This window comes from Triplophysa dalaica, chromosome 8, assembly GCF_015846415.1.
Source record: "Triplophysa dalaica isolate WHDGS20190420 chromosome 8, ASM1584641v1, whole genome shotgun sequence".
In the NCBI taxonomy this organism is placed as follows: Eukaryota; Metazoa; Chordata; class Actinopteri; order Cypriniformes; family Nemacheilidae; genus Triplophysa; species Triplophysa dalaica.
This window is the reverse complement of record NC_079549.1, coordinates 24,272,646-24,296,337: the sequence shown is the minus strand read 5'-3', so window position 1 is coordinate 24,296,337 and position 23,692 is coordinate 24,272,646. Positions and strand designations below refer to the sequence as shown.

The window sequence follows — 23,692 nt, the reverse complement described above, 5'->3', positions numbered from 1 at the left end:
GAGACGCAGATGAGACGTTTCATTTGCGCTATATTATCTCATTGTGTAATAAAAACAACTGTGATATTAAAGTGATCTCATCTGTGATATGTCATTCTTATGAGATATAGGTTAACGTATGTGTGAGTATCTCTTTGGGTTCTGAGAAGTGTTTGACATTTTGGAATTCTTCACAATCTTTGCATTTGCCGGCCGGGTCATCATGTGACTTGCTGGTTCACTGACCAGAGCTTGTCTGAGACGTACTCTTTTAAGCTTTTGCAACTCAAAACCCTTTCAAAATGGTCTTGTCACTTTGGTAAAAATGTTTATTCCTTCACCAAATGAACTGTAATAGTGTGGTCCTGGTATATTCTGATGGCGAGATAACCTAAAGAACAAAGCCCGGACTTCTGCGGGATAGATATGACTTGAGGGTAAACATGTTCTACAAAACCCGTCATGTGGAAATCATATGTTTCATTGGAGTTGCTTTGATTATAGAAAGCTTTGTCTTTGTCGACCGACTTCTAGGAATTTTATTGCTAACCACAGACTGCATGACTGGAATAACTGGACAAAAACTTGTGTGTTCAAACAGGGAGATTTTGCTGTAATTTATGAATAAATTTAAATTGCAACATTGAGTTGAAGACTTTGAAACATATCCACCAATGAACCCCAAACATTTTTACCTTTATGATTTCTTATTGAATCAATCATGTAATTTAATTAATTTCATTTTATGCAAAATCACCATTCAAAATGCTTTACATTAGTAATGAAGGAAATTGATAAATAAACACAAGATGATTTGAAACGATCTGCAATGAATTCTTGTTGTAGGATACTTACAGTAGATTTTATTTACAATTTGGTTTTAAACACAAACTTACATAGTTCTCATATTTTCTTTCATAAATCAAGACGAAATATCTTAGCCCTCTTTTCTTGTTATGCAAATGCATTGTAATTTAAGAAGTTTGAAATATTTTTGCTAAGAACAAAACAAAAATGCTTCGGAAGAAAGGAATCTCAATAATCAAAGGGTTTTAATTTGGATTAAAGTAATGTTTAAATCAAATTGAAAACAGGACTAATGGGACAGAAGTAGTAATTAAATCTATCGCACGTTTCTGGCAAACCTGCTGCAAAACTACAGCAAAAAGTTTACAGTGTATGTATTTTACTGTCTGGTTCTGTTTGTGTGATGAAAGACGTACAAAGAAACTTAAAAAAAATCCATGCTGTTTCAGATGATGATCGAACTGTTTATTAATTATGACCATATTATCATCATTCTGCGATGTATTAGTATGTGTGTTTGTAACAGATTGTAAAATATTAAGTTATTTCATTGTTGTATCAAACTCAGACATAATTTAGTTTTCACCACCATAAACGGCAGCTGATCAGCTTGTGATTTCAACAATGTCACTAATCAATCTCAACACATGATGGCGCCAGAGGGCTGCTTTACAGTTGAACATCACACAAAAAAGCATTATTGTTTTGTTAGGTCATCAATGAATAATATGGTTTAAATATTTAAGTTTGGTAAGTTTGGTAAAGGTTCAACACAAATACCAGGGCTAGTCGTGATGGCAGTGACTAGTTTGAGTTAAATCCAGTTAGCTGGTTTTTAAGCAGATGTCATGGGTTTTCGATTGTTCATTGTTTTTAACAACAAATTCAAAGCCTTCTGAAATCGTTAAGTGTAATCTGCTTAGTTTTAAACTTTTTACAGTTCTACACTTTATATAATAAAAAATAATTATACAGTAGATTTTGCATGTTGCCTTTTAACATTTTGCCATTTCATGAACTTTTAGGAATTTTAATTGCCTTACTGTTTATTTACTGGAAAATCACTTCAATAGTCTGAATAATGGTGAGGTTTGTGCTGATGCATAAGTATTATTTGATTCTTTATGCTGTCTTTTAGTTGGTTCAACACTTAAAATTAGAGTAAATGTAGCACAGAATATTGATAGAGTTACTTATTCACTTAAAAACTGCAGTCTTTCAAAATGTCTTTTCAAGGTTTTTCCACAGCACTTCTGCAGAAACACAAAGGGTTTGTCATTTATTCTGTCCCTTTTAAACAAAATCTTTTGTATTATTGCATCTTTGGAGTGGCTAGAACATAACCTGTTAATGCTGAACTTAAATGGACTAATTTAAGTCGTGTTAATTCTTCGGCGTCTATTGCATTAGTGCAGAATGTGCTTGGTGTGGTTTCTCATCTCTTTTGTCCGCACATAATGTTGCCTGACCGCGTAAGAGCACTTCGTAAAAACGTTATTGTTTTAGACACGAAAAAAAACAGTTGCAAATGAAATCTGTGCGATGCTCCGCGAGGACACTGTGTATCTTTTGAAGTGGCGACAATAGACATGCTCGATTAATAGCATTTCAAAAGGAGACCCACATGAAGGTGATGCTTAATTTTGTGTAACAGGAAACAGCTTATTATTATGTTGATGGACAAAATGCATCGGTTCCACTAATGGCCATTAGAGCCAGCTCACTACGACACACATTTTAGGGAACCTAATGTGTCGATACAGAGAAAGGTTGCCTTTTTAGATTGTAATTGAGAGCACTTCAGTTTCATTTCAAAAGGACAAGGCTTTATAGAAGAACATGCAAATTGTTTTAAAATGAAGCACGGATTGGCCTGCCCATTTGACTAGTATTATGACACATTTTCCACCGTGTCCCAGACAATTCAACTAATGGTCATTGTTTACTGTTGAATGAAAAACACAGCTCATTGTGAGCTGAAGAAGATGCTGAGGCTCACGAAACACGAAGAGAAGGTTTGAGTCTCCAACGGCTTTGCAATTAAAAAGACTAAATCTAATTGATTAAACACAGAGTGTTTAAATGAAAGTTGGACAACATCATCAACTAGGCTAAAGGTAAATACAAAACAAAAATCTTTAAGCAGGTGGTTTGCTGGTCTTGGGTTTATACTGGTTATTTAAATTCACTCGTATGACACACCATCAATAAGGCCATATGAAATACAGGCAATTAACTGACCGTAAAAACTGTTGTGTCACTTAGAAATACTTTTAATAAAGGTTTGGCTATAGAAGCATAGTAGTACAGGCAAATATATAAATATTTTAATCTCCTTCAAACGTTGAGAAACATTGTATTATTTAAGTATTATAAACTTTCAGCGACATTAGTCGAAATAATTAAAATGCATTTAGGCCTACATATACATTTCTCTTTCAAGATTCTTTGAAAGTTGTAATTGAACAAGTAAAGATTCGCAGGTTTGGTTCATTTAAATATCTTCGTATATTCTTTAAAGGACGCATGCAACCATGTCACGGAAATATGCGAACACGCGCACGGGTCGTGTCGCTAACTTCCGGTGTGGTGTGAACAAGCCGTACACCTGACGAACGGATAAGAGACGAGCACAGATATCTTCAGGTACGATATTCAGACCTCTTTGCTTATTCTTAATGGTGCAAAATAGTAAATAAAAATGTAAACAGTAAGTAACGATGCATGTTTCAAACAGTACGCTACATTGATGTCACGCGGCCTTGTCGCACGCCGAATTCAGTCTCCGTTTATCTCACATTTTTATTACAGTTTTGTGTAGAAGTTAGGTTAGGAATATTTATCAATATTATAAAAAAAATCATTCACGCCGTATCACCCGCTTAACATTTCTCACAATTAATGCTTATATAATAACTTCACATCAGCGCTGGACGCGTTCCTGCATTCACAACAGCACGCAACTCGATCTGTATACACATTTATTAATGTACATAGTTATTATTGAAGAGATATTACAGTTATTTCAGCCTATTGAATCAACAGAGGACAGTTATTGAAGCAGTAATTGAACCCACAGAGGGCAGCATAGCTCTGTTACTCATTTATTTCATTTGGGTTTAATGTATATGAAGTCTGATCAGGCACGTTGGTAGTTAACCTGGGATGTTTAACCTGGTGTATAATGTTAACGTGTGTGTCTAGTTATCAAGTGTACTGTGGATTTTGAGAGGTTATATTAAATAATTTACTTCTAGGGCATCTATTTACATTATTATTTGACAGACATTTTTATCCAAAGAGACTTACAAGTAGGGGGGCATATTTACATTTTGTCAACACGCTAAACAGATCCGTTAGTTTACTATTCACACTTCAGAAATATTTTTATATTTTTCAATTTATTGAATATTTCTGTATGAGAGCAAGGTAATTGGACATTTTCAGTCTTACTGAGCAGAAGAAAAAACACAGTTGATGAAAGACAAACCTGTTTTTTTGACAATTTCCCATTCGCAGGTGTACTTTAGCATAGGTCAAGTTGTCAACAGACACATTTTGATTCATTTTATAAAGATATTTGAGACATTCTCCCTTTATGAAAAATACCCTTGAACTCTATTGAAACCTTCGGTTTAATTCTACCTTCATTATATATTTGTGCCTTGGTTGACGGAACAGTTCACCCAAAAATAAAAATTCTGTGACCATCTATTCACCCTCAAGTTGTTCCAAAACGGTTTGTCCTTGATTTGTTCAACACAAAGAAAGATATTTGGAAGAATGTTAGTCAATTTCAGTTCTCCATTGACTACCATTGTAGCAAAATTATTGCATATTTTTTGTTTGTTCTGTTTAACACAAAAGTAGACATTTAAAAAAAATGAAGGAAAGCAAAGAGCTCTGGGACACCCTTGACTTCCATTGTAATTGTTCCCACTATGGTAGTCAATGATGTCTACCAGATATAATATAATATGCATTCTTCCAAATATCATCCTTTTTTTAGCAGAACAAAGTAATTTACATTAAACTTGAGGGTGAGAAGATGATGACTTTTTTGGGGGGGGTGAGCTATCCCTTTAAATGTAAAGTGTGTTTGTTTGGGGTTTATGTTGTGTTCGTTTGTGTACTCAACAGCTACTGCAAACATGTATCATAATTTTGGTTTAGCATTTACAAATATTCTTATTTAAGAATGTTTAAACTAGACTTTAGCGTCAGAGGAATGCTAGAAAATAACACTTGTCTTATTGGACTTTACTCTGAGTAACCGAGAGTCAGTTTTTGTCAACTAGCCCCTGTGTTCTCTCATGTTTGTATGTATGTTATTGCCATGAAAGGAACATGCTTTTTAAATTCAGCACAGGCATTAAAATTAAATTCAGCTTAGGCATTTAAATGGCTTTTGAATGTACACATGTAAATCTTTGGGCCTGCATTAAGAATTTTGGGCACTTGTGTATTTTTTAGCCCTGAAAGCTAAATGCAAAATCAGCACCACTTAAATCACATTTCTTGGACATGGAAAGGGGGGAGGGTTCGACAGCTCGAAAAAATCCACACAATATTAGTTTGCCTGCGCTCCATGGTGATTCCCACCCACATCTCTGGCAGCTTAGCGATTTACATTTTAGCATAATGCCAGCCATAGAGGAGGCACAAGGCAAGGCCGATAAGTTACAAAGTGCTCCGGGGGTAAACCGTGTAAGAGAGGTTTTGGAGCTATTTACGGTGCTTCAGAAATCCTTCAAAGATGCACCAATTGGGGAGGAGATTGTTCGCAGCAGTGCATGCTTTGCACACAAACCATACAGTAACACAATACAGACGAGGAGTGTATCGGCCCTGACGTGACCAGATGACACTAATTCAAATATCCTCATCTTATCACATGCTCGAGAGCAAAAAACCACGGTTGAGCCAAGTCCAAAAATCGCCAGGAAATATAACGTCTCAGTTTTAGCGAAATACAATTATGACCTTTTGTTGCCAGTCAAAAGTAAACGGGACAGAATTGTGCAGAAAAGTACAAAAGCATTGCGGAAAGAGAAAACGAGAAAAGGGCTTAAATGATTTCTAAGATGCAATTTAATTTTCAATATGGGACTATTAAATGTTTGAGGCACATCCGCTGTCGAGATATGTTTTTGATTGTGCAATTTCACACAACAGAATGCCGGCGAAATGCAAAAATTTCAACAATGGAGGTGTGAAAAGGAATGGCTTTTCCTCTCTTATCGAAATTGCTTTCTGTAGAGTTGTTCCATTTGAAATGCATTTAATTGCAAATAAAAAGGAGTGAGAGAAAGCCGCGTGGCTCCTAAGCCTTTCTCATCTGTTTGGAAGCGAGAGAGAAAGAGAGAGGGAGTATTCAAACGTGGAACAGGCCAGAAAATAGAAAGACGCGGGCGTGCTCTGAATAGCCCGTCCCAGGCCCATCCACCGGCCTCCCTCTGGAACAGGGGCGAGTCTGCCTCGAACACCTTAACACATTGAGACAAAGTTTGCAAAAACTGGCACTGTTTCTGATGAAATCTCAGTTCGAGACATGTGCTGTTACGTCTTTTTTTTGCTCTCCATTTAGTCGCATTGAGAAACAATGAAAAGCTATGTTACACATTTAAAGCATTCGTCTCATTTGTGTTGTTTCTTTCCCATAGGAAGGCCAAGGGCATCATGGGAAGATTAAGGAGCCACAATGCAGGATCATGGCAGAGGCTTTGGCACCGCTCGCCCACCCCGATGACAAAAGTCCAGCAAAGTGAGCGAAGTGCCCCCTTGAAACTTTCCGACACCGCCCATCTATTTTCCCCCAAACAAAGATTTATACATATTTATACAAGCTCAGACCGCCGATAGAAGAGAAGGTGGTCGGTGCAGAGGTGGAAATGCAGAGGTAAACTGTATGTAAATTGCGTCAAGTAATAGACTTGTAGTGCAAATCGCATCATTTTATCTTTAATTTTGCCGAGCCATCCCTTCCCAGCATCCTCTCCGCATCTCTACGGCACGTCCCGTCTCGCCCTCCCCCAAAAGTCCTCTTTCCGTAGGCTTAAAGGTGCATCGGAGATATGCATTTAAGCATATTCAGAACACGGGGCGTGAAATTAAATGTGTGACAGAGTGGGAAAAATATACAGGCGAGGGAGATGCCTTAAAAATAGTCATTTATGCAGATGGAAAAGGAGGGAGTTGAAATCATTTGCGACAGGATGACCCTCTCCTCCAGCCGTCTACCTCTCACTGTTCTCGGCCCTAATCTCCCGCTGTATCTTCATTTTTCATTGAACTCGCCGGTGTGCTGTTAAGCAGCCTTGTAGATAAGGCAAAGTGCTAAAAAGAGACAACTGAAGGTGCTCAGTGGGTCCGTTTCTATTGCACTTTCACCCAAGGCAATGGGCAGAATTTAACGGATTCCTTCCAACATATGTTTTTGCCAGATAAGTAAACAGTGTGTGTCGGCGAGGAGGAAAAAAAGCATTTGCAATTTAATGACATTACAGCTCCCAGCTTAGCCTCCCCGTGCTGCCAGGCGCCGCGCGCAGAAAGAGCAGAAGAATGGAACCGTGTGTCGCAAGGCTTTTTTCCCCTCTCTGCTCTTCCACCTCCACGTTGAATTCGGATTCTTTCTCTTCCTTTCTCTCCAGTTTACATTTAAGCTTTTTTGGCGGGTTGAAATGATCGACTGTTTCGGGGTTCCCCCGAGAGTGAGCGCGATTTTGAATTTAGAACTACGAATTAAAATTTTGGAATTGATTAGGCCACGCCCCAAATGATGTAAGTTTACAGAATTGCGATTGAAATTTGACCACGGAACAATACGTTTGTTTTTAGTTGACATATAGTTTTGCTAGATTGTGGCTGATTCGTCTCCTTTTGAGACATCGTAAAGCATTCTGAGAAACGGTTAAAGCTTTTCGATAATGCATATAAATTAAATTATGTTCATAACTGTCATAAATAAAATGTGATGTATCTGGAAATATTTCACATGTTTGGTCCATTGTTGGGTGTAAATAGTTACTAAGTAATTACTAAGTAGTTACTGTAATTAAATTACTTTCCCCTTGCGAAAGTAAAGGAAGGGATTACTTTTCTGTCATTTAAATACAGTTACTTATGATGTAATTGAACTTAATAACGTGTAATATATTCAATAGTGGAATTGAGATCAAAAGTCTAACTTTAAAATGTTTGCTTTAATGTATCCTTCTCACATTTGTATACTTTGGTCAGTTAAAAAAAATAATTCACGTAGTTATTTATTATTTATTTGAATGAATCAAATGAGCCATTTCATGTCTTTCCTTGAATAAATTCTGGTCAACGTTGATGTAGGATATAAAAAAGTTATTAGTAATAAGTCATAAATACTTTTTAATGAGAGTGATTTGTACAGTAATCTGACTACACTATTCAATATTTAATTAGTTACTAGTAATAAATTACTTTTTCAGAGTAACTTGGGTATTGTTTATAGCTAATGCTTACTGCGGATACGTGAATTTTTCTGAATTTCTTGTATGCTTACTAAATTCAAATTGAGAAACTGAAGTGGAACATAAAAGTCTCGCTTCGTGTCTGAACGTCAGGCCGCGAGGAGAGCTTGCATCATTTCTCTTCCCTGGTCTCATCTCACGAGGTAAATGGGCTCAATTAGACATCAAACCCTAATTCCAGCAAAGAGTCCTCTGGGAATTCTAAAGAGGAATATAATCTTAGCTTCTCTATTTCAGAAAGTGACAGAAGCGGGGTCCGTGCGGCCGCGGGTGAGCCCCCTGCCCCCCATCTCTCTTTCTACCCCGGTGTCTTTTCAGCCACTTATTATAGCAAACTAATTGTGCAGGAAAGCAGATTATGGAAGTGCGAGGATGTAACTCCTTGACCGTGTGCTAATGTGATGTCAGGGTTTCTTTGGTGGCGGGGGGTAGTGCCAGCTGCGTGCCAGGACACTCCTTGGCACTGCTGATAATCTGCCTTTGGTATTAACGCCGCAAACCGGTTTTTTTGAAGTGTGTGTCGCTGACTAATTATTGCTACAAGAAGGACTTACATCGGCGATGGCGTTCGCGCAGTTGATCTGTCATTAAGCGTGCCGTATGGAAAGGCATTGGCAGGCGTACTTCATCCTTGGAGGATACGTTGTCACCCTGGGGGCACGAGGATTGCAAAAGCATCTTACAGAGGAGGAAGGGGGGAGAAAATTTGGGTCAGGCGCGTTTGCCAAAAACAAGAATTTCAGGTCCCGCTTCAAAGGAGATACTTTTCTTATAGTCACGTGATGAAGATGATCAATTTTAGCATATACGGAACATTAATTTTCTGTTCTGTGCATCACGATAGGAACAAGAAAGGAGATCTCTGTCTCTTTTGTTACTCCTTTTTAACATACCATGATTTTAGAATAAAACTGATACTTTAAAGTCCCAGTGAAACTTAAAATGAAATTGCCTATTTTTTCATGAAATGTTGCAATCTTTATTGTAAACAGATTATCAATGTGAGTCATTCTCTTTAAAATTTGTGTCCCCTTATAACCTTCTGTTAAAATATTCAAATGCACTTTCTTCCTCCAGTGACTATCGCTCTTTAATGAGGTAATGTAGACGGCTTGGGCGGAGCATCTGTTAACTCCTCCCCTTCAATTGTCAGTCTGCTGACAGTTCTGTTTAAAAATGCAACGGATGTTTTTATACATCCAATCAAATCGCAGAGAAAGACGAAAGCCACGGCCACTAATTTTCACTCGAAAATGCGTCAAAATACGGAAGGGAAAACGATCTTTAACTCTAAAACTTGTAAATAATACACCTTGAAGTGTAACACTTTGACAAAATGTTAAATGCTCCCTAATTTTTACGTCGCTTTAAATACAAGGGCCTGTTAAATGAATTAAATCCAAGTTTATTTAAATATAGCTATTGACAATGTTGTATTGTTTCAAAGCAGCTGTACAGAAAAGGGCAGCTTTAAAAAATAAAAAAAATGTAAGAAATGTAATTGAAAACACACACCATCTACATCAATGCCATCATAAAAAAATCCAATTAGTTGTAGTCTTTTCCTGTTAAGAATCACTACATTTTAAATCTGATCAATGTAAAGTATATAAATAACATACTTTTGACAAAGAAGTGAAAAGCAGTGTCCCAGGCTATATTAATAGTTCTGCCTGTCGCTCATCTCATGTTTTGAGTTCGGTTCTTCTCCACCTGAAGCCCATCAGCCTGTCACCTCTGATTCTAAATCAAATTACCGGGACACCATAGAAACGCAGAAACTCGGCATCTAAACACCACAAAAGCTCCGCAATACTTGTATTTATCCAGGATCAAACTGCATTTGTTAAACTAATATCAGGAGAGATGTAAAGCAGCGCACAGGTGAGCAGATTGACGTTCGAATTCAACGAGTCTGACATTAACAGTCTAATGACTTACATTTACACTCTGTCCTACATACATAAATCTGCGTCTCCTTGTGTTCTCTGCTATATTTTCTCTGCAGAATTCACTCTAATGATCCTGTTTAAGTCAGAACTTGTGGCTTTAGAAAGCGCGGCTGATCTATTGACAATGAAGGTCGGGGGTCGTTCCAGGTTTCAAACACGCTCGTGGGTTATAAAAGAGGATGAGGGTGAATACAAATAACGAATGGAAAACTTTCTGGAAAAGTTTTCACAGTTGATATTCATAAGGGATGTGTCAGGAGGAGGGAGGGAGCGGTTCGGCAGTGTAGGAGCAGCGCATGGGCCTCAAATTTATTAGAATTGGTGTGCATTGTCGGAAAATCAAAGATGTATTAAAATGCAAAAGGGAAAATGTTTAGTAATATTGATTTATTGAGTAAATCTATATTTGAATAGAAAAATAACAGATTTTTTCCACGCATTAAGTACAAACAATTTTTGTTCTTTGTTGGTTTTGTTTTCAGGGTGTGTGGATTTATCTGGAGACAGTCACTTATTTAAGAAGCGCGTGTTATTAAAGTCTATATTTGTTCCAGCTACGCGCACACAGAACCACGATAATGCGCTTTTAGTTGGTGTAACCAATTACATGCTAAAAATTCACAAAATACACCTCTAAATTACATTACAACTGAACGCGTGTTCTATAACATATCACACTGTGTGTTCTAATCTGATTAAGCTAACGTTTTGTTGTTAGCGTGTACATTTTATATTTATTATTGTTATTAATAGAAATCTGAATGTTTTGTTTATTGAACAAGGGCCTTTTTTGGGCCGAAAATATTTTCTATAAGTATACGCTGGTGCTGGTGAACACTCCAGATGTCTGTCACGATTCGACCTGATGTGCTAGAAAAATACTTCAAAACTGTTGTTCTCTTCTAACTACCTAACAGAAAAAGTCGTCATTCAAAAGGCTGTTTACACTAAGAATTTTGCAAAGCAAAAATAAAAAACCATAGTAACCACAAATTAACTTTTTAAATGTTAACCATATCTGAATAATGGAATTGGTGAAAGTATGATTGTATACAGTTAATGGTAATCAGGCCATCAAAACTTTTACTGTTGTAAAACATAGTAAATTTTTTGTAACCTGGCTCGGTTACAACACATATGAACCGCATTTTATGCCATCAATGTGTTTACCCTATAGCACTTTTATTCCGGACATTGATATTCAATAAACTGTTATATATAATATGAAGTTTAGTTCCAAAATGAGATCATATATATATATCATGTTTTTATTGTGCATTCCAATTAATATCAATCATACTGCAGGTTTGTTTTTATTTAAGCCATAATAACTCTAAAAATACACACAAATATACACAGTAAAAACATGACATCTTAATATAAAAAATAATGAAAAAACAGAGTTCTCAATTTGGAGCCAAACTCTTCATATGTAAAGTGTACTCAGAATTTTCACGTTTTTGTGAAGGATTTGTGAGTGCACTTCATTCACCAATTCAGACGTATATATCAGAATATAAAGTGATAATGTGTATCATTCACATCATGCTAAAATAATCAAGTTGAAATATGAGTAAATAAAGCTGTACAAAATGAAGTTTTTTAGTTTTTTGTATGTGATAATAATAATAATTATTATTATATTTATCATAAATGCTTGGAGAAAGTATTATGGGGGGCAAAGTGGAGTTTTTGTGCAAATGATTGAAATTCACTGGTTCTCATTAAAGCCGTAATCTGCGAGCAACCCCGATGTGCACAGTAATAAGACCAGAAAATAATGTGCTTTACTGATGGCAGTATGGATGTTCAAGTGTACCACTGCCAGGTACTTATCTGTTGTTGCCCATGTGGCGTCTCGCGGGATGATATAATACTCTGACTTCTCCTGAGGCTAAAAGTTCTTCAGATTCATTATTTTTATTTCAGACATTTACCCTCCCAACCAAAGAATTTAATATGACAGTCAATCTCTGCCAGACATTAACCACAGGAACAAACACATGTCACTTGACAGAATATTTCTTAAAGACGCCGCTTATTTTAATGTGTGTGTGTTTATTTTTTTAATTTCACACAAATTTGAAAAGATTTAAAACCCTAAGGATAGAGGACAGATTTAATATGCAAGCTTTTTCAAAAACGATTATATTCCGCTGTAGCCATGCTGTTTTTCAAAGAAAGACATTATGGTTTAAATCTCTAAAAAACTAAATCTAAAACGGCCTCAATGTATTGCTAATAATAATGTCTTTTTGAAAGATGACATGAAAGTGTTTTGTTTGCATCTACATTTTTTTGAAAAGTCAATTCTTTAAAGTTTTGATACATCTTAAACAATTGGAAGGTTTCATAAGAAAAGTAAATCTTTAAAAAATACATTTTAGAGAAATCTAGACAGATAACCAGAAATATTAGCAATTCATTTTTTTCATTTGGAGCAACGTCAATTATGTGCATAGAAATATAAAAAAATTGTTTTTATAAATATTCTTGTAAATATAAAAGCATCGATAGGGCTCACATACGGGGTAAAAAGCACCTGTAGATTTTTTTCTTTTTACACGATTTTTAATTTAAAGAAACTTGTGGAAAGGTATCATAATTGTCCAAATAAATCTCATCCTCATGATTAGTTCATTTTATAATTATATATATAATTATTTTGTTGTCTGATTTTGACAATGTTTGTTGTTTTGACAGCTCACAGAAGAACACAGAAGTGAATCAACTACGTTCAGCATCTTCTGAAGGTTCAAACGGTGTGGCACTTGATGGAGAGAAGGCGACGCCGGCCGGTTTGTTTATAGTCGAACTGTCACCCATCTGGCAATTCATTCTGAAAGTGAGTCTGTCAGATTTCCATCATGTGATATTCTGCTCTCCTGCGGGGAGCTGCTGCTGTATGTCCTTTACAATAGCCTGACACAAACTTCATCTTTCAAGCGAAGAGTTCCGACTTCAGAGAACGTGCGCTGTTTATGTGAGTGTATATCTCATTTCTGTTAGTGACCCTGGGCACAGCGACACGGGCGAGTTCTGAAGCTCCGATTTGACACGTCAAGATGTTGCGCTAAAGGTGGAATGAGAGATAATTTTGTTTTTTTTCCACCTTCCTCGGAGCCAACTGAGGTTAGGAAATGTGGCAGAGTCCTTCCGCAGAGATTACAGGTAATACAGTTCATTGCCTCCATAAACATGCTTGACACAAGGCCCCCGTGATGGAGCGATTGCTCCAGGAGAGACTTTTTCACACTTTAATTTGCCTCAAATGAGCTGGAGAAGTCAGCCGGGGCTTTGAGAGCTCCAGCAGTAAGAGAGGTCGCTGTAAACTATCTCCAGAGTCCTGAAAAAATGACACGGAATTACATCATGGGTCAGGTGCAAATCTGCATACCACGTCTGTAGTCCACTGTTTAAACTTATTGATACTTCGTCAAGAATCAGTTTAGAAACTTAACAGGAGAAACTAAATCAAGATTTAATTGAAGTTAGACAATAAAAATCATCGTTTTCTTGTTAATCAGCCTTTGCATATTATGAATCTTTTAACCATAATTGTAACGTTTTTATCTTGTTATTCTCAATTTATTTGTTTTTTGTCAACTATTCTGCTTTGCACATACACCCCCGTAATTCTTTTAAGCGATTTTTTGTTATTATTTGTACATATAGTAATTTTACCAGCACTGTGAAGGATGAGATCGCGATTATCATTATGGGTTTGTCTGCTCTTGGTTATACGATAAGGGATTAAATATTCATTTATTTTTAGTGTGAATAGGTTTTGCACAAGCAAAATGAGAGATCATTTTGCATCAGGATTGATTTGGTGTTTTATTCCCATCGTTTCATGTGACATTATTATTGTATATTTTTGAGGTGTTTAAAATCATTCATCACAACATTAAAAAGTTTTGTAGTCGAGTTCAAGTTTTAAACACAAGACGCCAACAAATGAGATCAAGGAGTCAGATCGCTTTCAAAATTTTTTATATATTCTATTTTAATATTCATTAGATATGATTTCTCTCTGTTGCTTTGTGTTTATAATATTTTGTGTTTCGATGATTAAAAATAAGTTTGATCTTTGTTAAAATTCATTTTTAAGCCATTTCAGACACCGAACAATATAAACTATAGATTTATTATCCTATAATAAATCGCATGCTTTATCCTGACTTGTAATATAACGTAAAAATTCAGAAACCAGGAATGGATTTGTCTGAATTGGCTACAATAAATGCGCTCATTTGCCGTGAGCAAACATTTCAGTTTTGTGATGTTTGACCTGCTCGCACATCGAAGAAGGTTTCCTGTCTGCGTGGCCTTGTTTGTGCCTTTTCTGTCGGTGTCAGACATCGCTCATATTAGTGTTGATACAGTACAGCGGAGACACTTTTACACGCTCGGTGAAAAAATCTTTTGTGTGTTGAAGCAACGCGGATGATATTTGGGTCATAGGTGGAAACTTCTATTATCACGGCTGTTGTGTTCGTTGAGGCGAGGCTGAAAGGGATCAACTCACTTAAAATCAATGAAGGCTTTAAAAGACACCGTGATTTTGTGTGTGTTGACCAATCATCCATATGTTCAGATCCTCAAAGGACTGTTAGCCTGGATAAATGTGTGTGTGTGTTTCATCTGACACTGTCAACACTTCAGAGCATCAGTACAATTCACAGAAATCGTGTTGGTTTGTAATTGAATTGCTTCCTTTGGATATCGGGGATAAAAATTTGTTTTTAGGTGATGTTAAAAATTGTTACGTTGATAAAATCGCGTTTCTGTGTTGACGGGTCAGTAAATCTGTAGGGGTCACAGAGGTGATGACATCTGATTTACTGTGAGTTACACCTTACACACACACCCGATGAAAGCCCGACCTTCATATAGTTTCTTATTTGACTCGCCGTCAACCTTTCGGCCAAAAGAAGGCCGTATTTGATTGTGCGTTACAAAGGAACAAATTTAGGCATTCTTCCATCAAAGAGTCTCTCATGTGGCTCTTTGAATAGCATGGCATCTCTAACTTTCCCATTGGATCGGTTTTCCGAAAGAGTGAAAAAGCATATCTATTCAAAAGCCATTTAGTTCACTTCTTTTCTCGGCCTGTAAACGCATTCATCAATTGTTCTGCTTTGTAGATGGCTTTCTAATGCTAATCTGCCGTGTTAAATATCTTTTTGTTCCCCTTTCACCGTTTTGTCATTCAGTTTATCCAGTTTTGGTCACCCATTTTATTTATTTATGCGCCTGGCTCCATTCATGCGCTCATGTATTTTTTATTATGTTGTTTTACTGTCATCCAGTGTCAACTCGCTCTATTCAACGTGGGCTACTTGAAGGACCGAGAGGGACAAAGCGTGTACACATTGCAGCGCTATTCACCCGGGCCAGCTGGATTGCCTGAAAAAAAGGGGGTAAGGAAAAAAGCTTGTGAAAAGAAATGTCGAACAATAGACACAGAAGAAGTGCACAATGCTAACAGTTTTCCAAATACCACTGATTGCTTTAAGCACAATGAGAGAAAGCAGGCGCTTTTAGCTGAGCTCCACTTCAACAAACAACAGGCTCACAAAGGCCTCCCGACTCGTGTTTTGTTCCAGGACAAAACCTCCTCGACTGTCTAAATGCTGCTCCTGAAGGAAGACAAAGTTCTTTCACATGGAGCCTCCTTTTTTCCTGGGAGCCGAGCGGAGAGAGAAAAGAGCGCGGAGGGGGGAAAAGGGGCAACGCTCACTGGGCATTCTTCTGGAGAGCTGTTCGGTGTGCAAACTGTTTTCGTGATGTTCAGACCTATCCGGGTAGTCATTTTGTGTGGCAACATCCACATTAATTTACTGTCACAGTTTTACTTGATGTCATCAGTCTTTCAAAAGTTCTTTTTAAGGGTCAAGAGAGAAGCAATTGTTCTTAAACCGCTTTCTGTATAATTAGACATGACCTTCACTATGATAAAAATCTATTTTGAAAACAGCTTTCAATCAACAGTTGTTTCACTCCATGCCGTTAAAATGATAAGTATAATTAAAACATCATCCCTGTTTCGTCCCTGTCGCTTATACTGAAATGTATCACTTTAGCTCTTCAATGGGTTGTAAAATGCAAAAGATATTTTATGTTTTTAAATATTGCATATGAAGCCGCATTTGACTGTTTCTGATGTTTAAAATAAAAATGACAATTGATAATAAATTCGGGAAAAGTGATGGAAAGCAATAATAAGTGACACCTTATAATTTACTGTTAATTCTTGAATAGTAAACTAGCCGTTCAAGTAAACGTTTTTCATATAGGCCCATGTTTCTTCTGGATCAGAACAAGTGAAACACAAGGTCACTTGTGCGCTCTTTCCAAAGGGACGTGGGAAGTTCGGTGGAGGCTTACAATAGCAGTCAAAAGATTCAATTAACCGTGTCGGAGGTCATTATCCCTGGACACTACAAATTAGTTTCCATAATTGGTCTGAGCCATATGAATTAACTTCTTAATGTCATCCAACAGGACAGCTTCCTGTAAGAACGGAATTTCGTTTATGCAAATTGTAAACACAAACTCTTCCGTCTCAGTCCGAAGGATGAATATATAAGAAGTCATTTGATATATACTATGACAAACAATTGTATTTTAAATAAAAAAGACTCTTACACTCTTTAAAAAAAAGATTACAAACAAATGTATTAATTTGAGGCAAAGCCTTGTTTTGTTCTTACGCGTAAACGGTTTCGTTTTTCCGCTCGTAAGGCTTAAAAGTAGACTCCTGAGTTTTATCTTCCTTCCTATTCATGATGTGAGTTGTGATAAATCAGGATTATGGCTCTTGATTACAAAGACTTGCTTTAGATTTCGGAGTAATTCTATTCAAAGGCAGAACAAAAGCGTCCTTTAGAGGATACTTTACACTTCACCTGCTCCCACCAACTCAAGGCATTCGAGATACAAATCTTGTTCTCCATTCATCAAGAACTACAGAGCAATTTCCTTTTTTCCGCATACTCTTTATTATATTCCCTTTGTTCAATAAATGAACCATAGGCATTTTAGGTACATTTATGCAAAACAGATAACATACAGTTTCACTTAGAGTTAGTAAAAAACGGACCGCGCGTCTCCATGAACGCATCGATCTGTGATAGTTGTCGACGGGCCAGCACCCAGCTTGAAATCTTCCGAAACCTGGGCATGTTAGTATACTTCGTGTGTTTCTCTATCAATAAATTACACTAAGTGCTCAATGGTCTCTCCCCTTTTGTGCAAATGTCAAAGGACACGGCATGTCCCACGAATTAACAAACAGGGCAATGTTTCACTGAACAATAAATATTACATACTGTACATCCATGAAATAGTGTTGGAAACTCAAAATATACACCTGATTTCCAGTCCAGCAGATCGAATAAAACTGTACACATTTACAGCAATATGGAGACCGGTTTGAAAAGCTAGGGTGATTTTCAGACGGTCCTGCAAGTCCAGAATTAAACAGAAAATATTTATGCACTTTTCATTATATTCAGCACGATAATGTAACCACGTTAACAGCATTTACCGATGTACAGTGTTATCTCACGACACAGTAAACTAGTTACAGCGTCAACAGGTTAGTGCACCAACAAAATGTGGCATCTTTTCAAATCATTATTCACATTGATAAGGGCATACTGGCTTCGTGGATCTCAATCGACCCATTTGACACGAATATCCTTCATCTCCAAGCTGTACGAGTTACCTTACATCAAGGCATTAATCTTTATACGAACACGTGTGATGTCGGATATGATTTCTATTGTATCACATGTTCAGTTTTGTGCATGCGCCATAGGTATTGCATGTATCTGTTTCTCTTAAAAAAAAAGAAACCTCACTAGTCCAGAGTCTCATAAAGCCGCTGCGTACGCAGGATAGGGTTCTAGTTGTGGTTTGCCCATTCCGGGAAGTAAAATATAGGCAAGCGGTGGCTGAAGCCCTGCGGAAGGCCACCCCGCACAGTTACACGGAATCATGTAGCCCGGGTTACCCGGCGCCGGGTGCGTGTGGGTGTGCGTCCCGTTGCCAACAGTCCCCGCGCCAGAGAACGCCGCTGTCGGGTAACCCAGTGGTGATGCGTAAGGAAACGATGGCGGAGAAAGCTCGCTCATTTTGGACCCGAGGTCAAAAAACGAATAGGGATTCGTGTGCATGGACGGGCTAAAGAAGACCCGGGCCGCGGCAGCAGCAGCCGCCGCCGCAGCCTTGTCGGGGTTGTTGAGGAAAGACTCGGAAAGCGCCGCGCTCGGTAAGCCGCCCACTTTCAGCGCTTCGTGGTCTCCCAAGTTATATGCCATGGGGAACGAGAATTTGTCCTTCTTCATTAAAGTCTTGGGCTTTCTCCTTGGTCTGTATTTGTAGTCGGGGTGTTCCTTCATGTGCATCGCCCGCAGTCGCTTCGCCTCGTCAATGAACGGCCTCTTTTCGGACTCCGTGAGAAGTTTCCACTCCGCCCCGAGTCTTTTGCTGATCTCGGAGTTGTGCATTTTCGGGTTCTCCTGGGCCATTTTTCGCCGTTGGGCTCTGGACCACACCATAAACGCATTCATAGGACGCTTAACGTGATCCATGGGTTTGGACATGATGACACGTTTCAACTGTTCAGGTAAAATTCCGTACGGAGAACTGTCACTTACCCACGGGGTAGATGCCTTTAGAGCAGCCAGCAAAGTGTTCAGAGTTGCGTGATTTCTCACAGAAAGTGACAAATGTCTCCGAACTCGCGTTCAGTGCTTCATCGTGCCGCGCGTCTCCGTGGGAATACAATCGAGTCGTGCGTTATCTGGTTTTCCGGCGCAAAACTTTTAAGAAAGCGACGTTCCCTAAAACATTATAATATCCTTTTTCAACAGTAAATGACGTCGAAGGGATACACGAGAAACTTTTCCTCTTCAGCTGTTGTCGCTCCTTGTTTTCCTCCTCACCATGGTGAAGTTAACAGCCGCTGTTAGTTTAGATTGTGCGAGTGACTGTCAACGCAGAGCTGCAACGTGTGAAGTAAAGAGCGCACTGACAGGTACTGAAAGGGCCTTCGGCGCATGCGCACTGCGTCCGTCAAACCCCGTGCGCTCTAAAATCCCACCCAGTGAGCAGGCGAGAGTGAAATGATAAACTCATTTTGATCACACTAAAAAACAAATATCCTAATACCACTTACTGTTTAGTACACTGCATAAATCTACTGTAGAATTGTTTTTATTCTCATCTCCACTGTGCGTGTGAATTATATAGACTGTGTGTTAAGTTTTAAAATACATTTCTATAGAAATCTATTAGGGCGCAACATGCTGTTCGTTTAACGGATATCTCACAATTTATGTGTGTGTGTGTGATTTATTTTTTATTTTCATGTTACGTCCAAAAACGGTTTTACGCTTTAAGTTTAACTTGTATGTTTGAATACAAGTTCTTCTGTACCTTTATTTCCTGTAGCCTATATACTTATAAATAAAAATACTTATTTAACATTCTCTAATGAAAGACAATCAGTCACTAGGCCTATAATACATAATAGATGAAAATTAGACGTTAATGCAAAAAAAACCCAAACCCCGTTCACTCTCCCGTGTCTGCGAGCGCGCGCACTCACACACACACCTTTAAAAGCCCATCTTTGACAATATTCACAGCAAAATATCACAAAGATATACCTTCCATTCTATAACAGAATCCCTGGTTTTCTGTCTGGACAAAATTGAACGTAAGTCTTTTCTAATTGATCTTAATATGTTACTAAAGCGTGAAGGCATAATAAGCTTAACTGGATGAAGCATACGGTGTTTATCACAGTAAGAAAACTTTTTATTATTTAGGATTCTCTCCGACTTCAAAGGATTTTCCGCAGGAGCGCAAATGAGCTTGAGGAACTCCAGTCTGCAATTACACTTATCTGAGAGAGAGAGAGAGAGAGAGAGAGAGAGAGAGAGAGTCCTTGCGTAAAGTGCGTGTTCAAGTGGATTTTGCCCCCACCCTTTCTGTTGTTCCCTATTATTAAGATGATTTGTAAAAAGAAGACAAGAAAAAACTGCTTTAACTGCAGAGAGAGTCTCACATACCGATATAGGATTTAATATATATGTCTTAATGCTTTGATCAATGTTTAAAATAAGATTATTACAAATATGCTCACAATTAGAACACGAAGTATTCATGTAGGCTAATTAATAATAGCAATTATATTATATTTATATATTAAAATGATGATCGTTATTATTTGTATTATTATTAGCAATATCCAAATAAACTCCCTGAGCATCGAATTCATTTCCAAATGTTTTTTTATCAGTGATGTTGCCAACATGATTAATAATCATACATTAAAAGAGCTTTGTGAGGAAGCAGCGACGATGCAGATAATTAAAAAACATTTATCGTGAAGCAAGTCATCTGTGTTTTGAAAGACAGAAGCGTCGCTGAATGTGAGCGCAGTAGACACGAGTGCTTGAAATCCATTGTTTGCCATAAGCCTTGTTTCCTCTCCATTATTCGGCCAAACGTGGCTTCTGAAATTTAATTACGCCTATCGAATGAGATTAATGTTGTAGCATTATACCGTCCTGTCACTGCCCTCGGCCTTAATATGCATGTCTTTTGTTCAAACTTCAGTCCAGCGGGATACGGAGGCAGATGAGGTGATGCTGAGGTGATGAGAGTCAGGGCCACATGATTGACAGCTGTCCAGTGTCTCACCCTGCGCTCTTCCTCTGGATGGGGTATGTCAGGAATATAACCTGAAAACGGTGAGTGGTTAAAAAACACGTATTGATTTCCTAATGTTTCAGTGGAGATTTTTAAACACGCGGCGGGCTGCAGGTATTCACACTGAGATTTATTTCACGCACTGTGACCTAGTTTGAAGCAGTATATTAGTCCAATGAAAGAGGTCAAATACCCTTGTTAAAAATACAAGGAAAATCAACAACCACTGTATACTTAAGCATGTAATAAATAGTATAATATTATTGTAAATTCATTGCATTATTAAATGAACTATGCTTTGTTAATGTATGCAGGAAAGTATTCTGTAGTATTAATGAATTGATAATGTATGCTGTAATATACTTTTAGATTTACTGGTTTTGGAACTTAATCCTTAAGAGGCTCTGGACTAATATAGTGTTTAGAAGTTTCTTAAGATTTTATTGTATTCTGTGGTTTCTAAATATTGTCAGCTGTATTGTTTGTGTTTCAGGATTGCTGACACAAAAGAGGAAAATAGAGAAAACTCTTACAACTAATTTAATCTAACTATTTTGATTAAAGTTGTGAGGGTAAATAGTGAAATTCTAAATTGTAATTGCAGGTCTTGTTTGCTAACACATTTAGAGGATTTTGTCAAGATGTGATCAAGGTTCATTCCATGAAAAGTCATTTTGCTCTTGAGTTTGTCATGAACTTCTTGTGAACTTGAATGAGACTTTTGCGTGCACTGCGGAGGAAGTTGTTCACTGGTCTCATGAGGAGATGGGCCTTTCTTTCTAGATGTGGATATCGTGTTATCTGTTGCAATAGACCTTCAAACTGAAACCGGGTGTGGAGACTATTGACTAGCTGATGAAAGTGTTGTCATGGAGAACCAAACCTTTATCACATGTGTTATCATACTCTGTAGTTGCCCTTCCTTCTTTAAAACAAAGTTTGAGATCTTGAACTACTGTCCACGCCGAATGCTTTTGAAAGAGATTTTATGTTTCTGAGAGACAATTAACCAATAAACTAAACGTGAAGCGGATAGAGTAAATAACACAAAACGTCTGTTACGTTTAGATCAAAGAAAAATGGACCATTTTAGACCATTTCCCCCAAAAAAGGAAAGTGGATTAGATGTAAAAAGAAATTATGTTTCAAAAAACGTTTCAACGGTTAAATGAAGTTTATGTAAAACAGTCATTCAGGTTTTCTGTTTTGTGTGTTTAACAGGTGCGGTCTCTATACATGTGAATGTGTTTGAAGCCTTCAAATTGTCACAGACAATGAGAAACTAACATCAGGTTTGGAATGAGCAAAGATTTTTTTCCTCCAAATTTGATTGGATAATGTGTGTAAATATCCTCTGGTCACGTCTTCGGTTTTTCATGTAATAGAATAATTAATGTTTATTCTTTTCAGACTAAACAACCAACAAGCATCTGAACAGACACACGCACACTGATAAATGTGCATCCTTAAAGAGCAAATAAGAGAGATGAAGTGTCTGGAGGTGTAACAGCATCCACCTGACGGTATCTGTGGTCCTCCAGGCATTCAGAAATGATGATATTTGCAATTACAATTTGACTCCTTCACCACGTGACCTTCTGAGCCATTTATACGAAATCAAATTTGTCTTTCAGCACTCATCTGCATCTCCCGAGAGCTACGCATTTAACCATTGAAAAACTAAAGGCAGTATTAATGTTTTCACTTGTGGTTCAGAAATCGGAGTCTTTTCCCCCTGCAGGTATTGTGATGAGACGGTAGTTTGAAGCATTTAGCCGCTGCATTATCGCCGTGTTCCTTTTTCTTCATTTTCGCATCTTATCACTGCTGCATCTCAGCCGGTCCAAACTGAGAGTTGTAATTACCCAGACTGCCACCTGATAGCCGCCGCCCGTATCAGCTTCATCACCGTGTGCCTCTCCGTTTCAAACACAGAGAGAGAGAGAGAGGAGAGAGGGAGAGAGGGAGAGAGGGAGAGAGGGATGTAATGATAGCATTTCCAGCTGGAATCGGCTCAAACACCACAATGTTTCTGGCGTTCATTCTTTTCTGCTATTATCACATCACCATGCGTTCCGTTCCTCACATATTCTCTCTGGTAGATGTGACACGTAACAGACAGACATGCTGTGTCCTTCAGCCAGCACAGATCCAGTCTGATTTTTGTGATGGTGTTACAGTAATAGAAATAGATCTTTCATCACGCGTGTCCATACTGACGGGTGTCTGAATTCACCGGCATCTGTCAAACTACAGGTGGATTTGTGTCACAATACAGTTGAATTGGATTGGACACACGACTTCTGACGTCACCAAAAAAACATGAGGGGAGCGTTCGGTGTTTGCTTTAAGAGCTGGTACACTTACTTCTATAGTTTCTAAATAAACATAAATATACGCATCGTTTTATCTTCATTTAGTGCTTCTGTAAGAGCTAAGACGAAACTAAGACATTTTTTTAAAGGAACAGAAGTAGATCATGAATGTAATGTATAGAAATATCATCATGAGTAAATAAGAAAAATTGTGTCTGAACATTATTTAATCATTTTTTATCTTTATAGCTTCAGTTTGATTGAAGAACCGTAAAGTGCATCAGATTTCTGGAAGGATTATTGTGATATGAGCCATTGTGAACATCTCTCATCTATGAGTGACCATGATGTATATAAACACAACATCACTGTCAAAGATCTGGACTGTCATCTTCACTTTAAATCCAAA

General features: G+C 37.7%; 1 protein-coding gene and 1 long non-coding RNA gene across 3 annotated transcripts; one reads left to right on the top strand and one right to left on the bottom strand.

The window, feature by feature from the left end:
- The first annotated feature begins 3,326 nt into the window (after positions 1-3,326).
- On the top strand, positions 3,327-23,229 carry LOC130427070 (uncharacterized). Its single transcript, XR_008907283.1, has 8 exons — positions 3,327-3,432; positions 6,450-6,550; positions 12,944-13,085; positions 13,250-13,411; positions 15,553-15,663; positions 20,876-21,009; positions 22,190-22,260; positions 22,379-23,229. It is a non-coding gene; the product is annotated as an uncharacterized LOC130427070 (long non-coding RNA).
- sox21b (SRY-box transcription factor 21b) lies at positions 17,236-19,260 on the bottom strand. Of its 2 annotated transcripts, XM_056754094.1 has the most exons (2): positions 18,907-19,260; positions 17,236-18,793 (listed from the first exon to the last, which is right to left on the bottom strand). In XM_056754094.1, exon 2 carries the CDS (start codon positions 18,775-18,777, stop codon positions 18,121-18,123), a length of 657 nt encoding a protein of 218 aa, XP_056610072.1. In that variant the 5' UTR covers positions 18,778-18,793; positions 18,907-19,260; the 3' UTR covers positions 17,236-18,120. The 2 variants fall into 2 exon arrangements, with proteins under 2 accessions (XP_056610072.1, XP_056610071.1); XM_056754093.1 differs by having other exon boundaries at positions 17,236-19,260.
- Positions 23,230-23,692: the final 463 nt, after the last annotated feature.

What these genes read in the sequence shown, in the direction of transcription:
- sox21b (XM_056754093.1), bottom strand. Translation starts at nt 18,852, where the DNA reads ATGTCCAAACCCATGGATCACGTTAAGCGTCCTATGAATGCGTTTATG.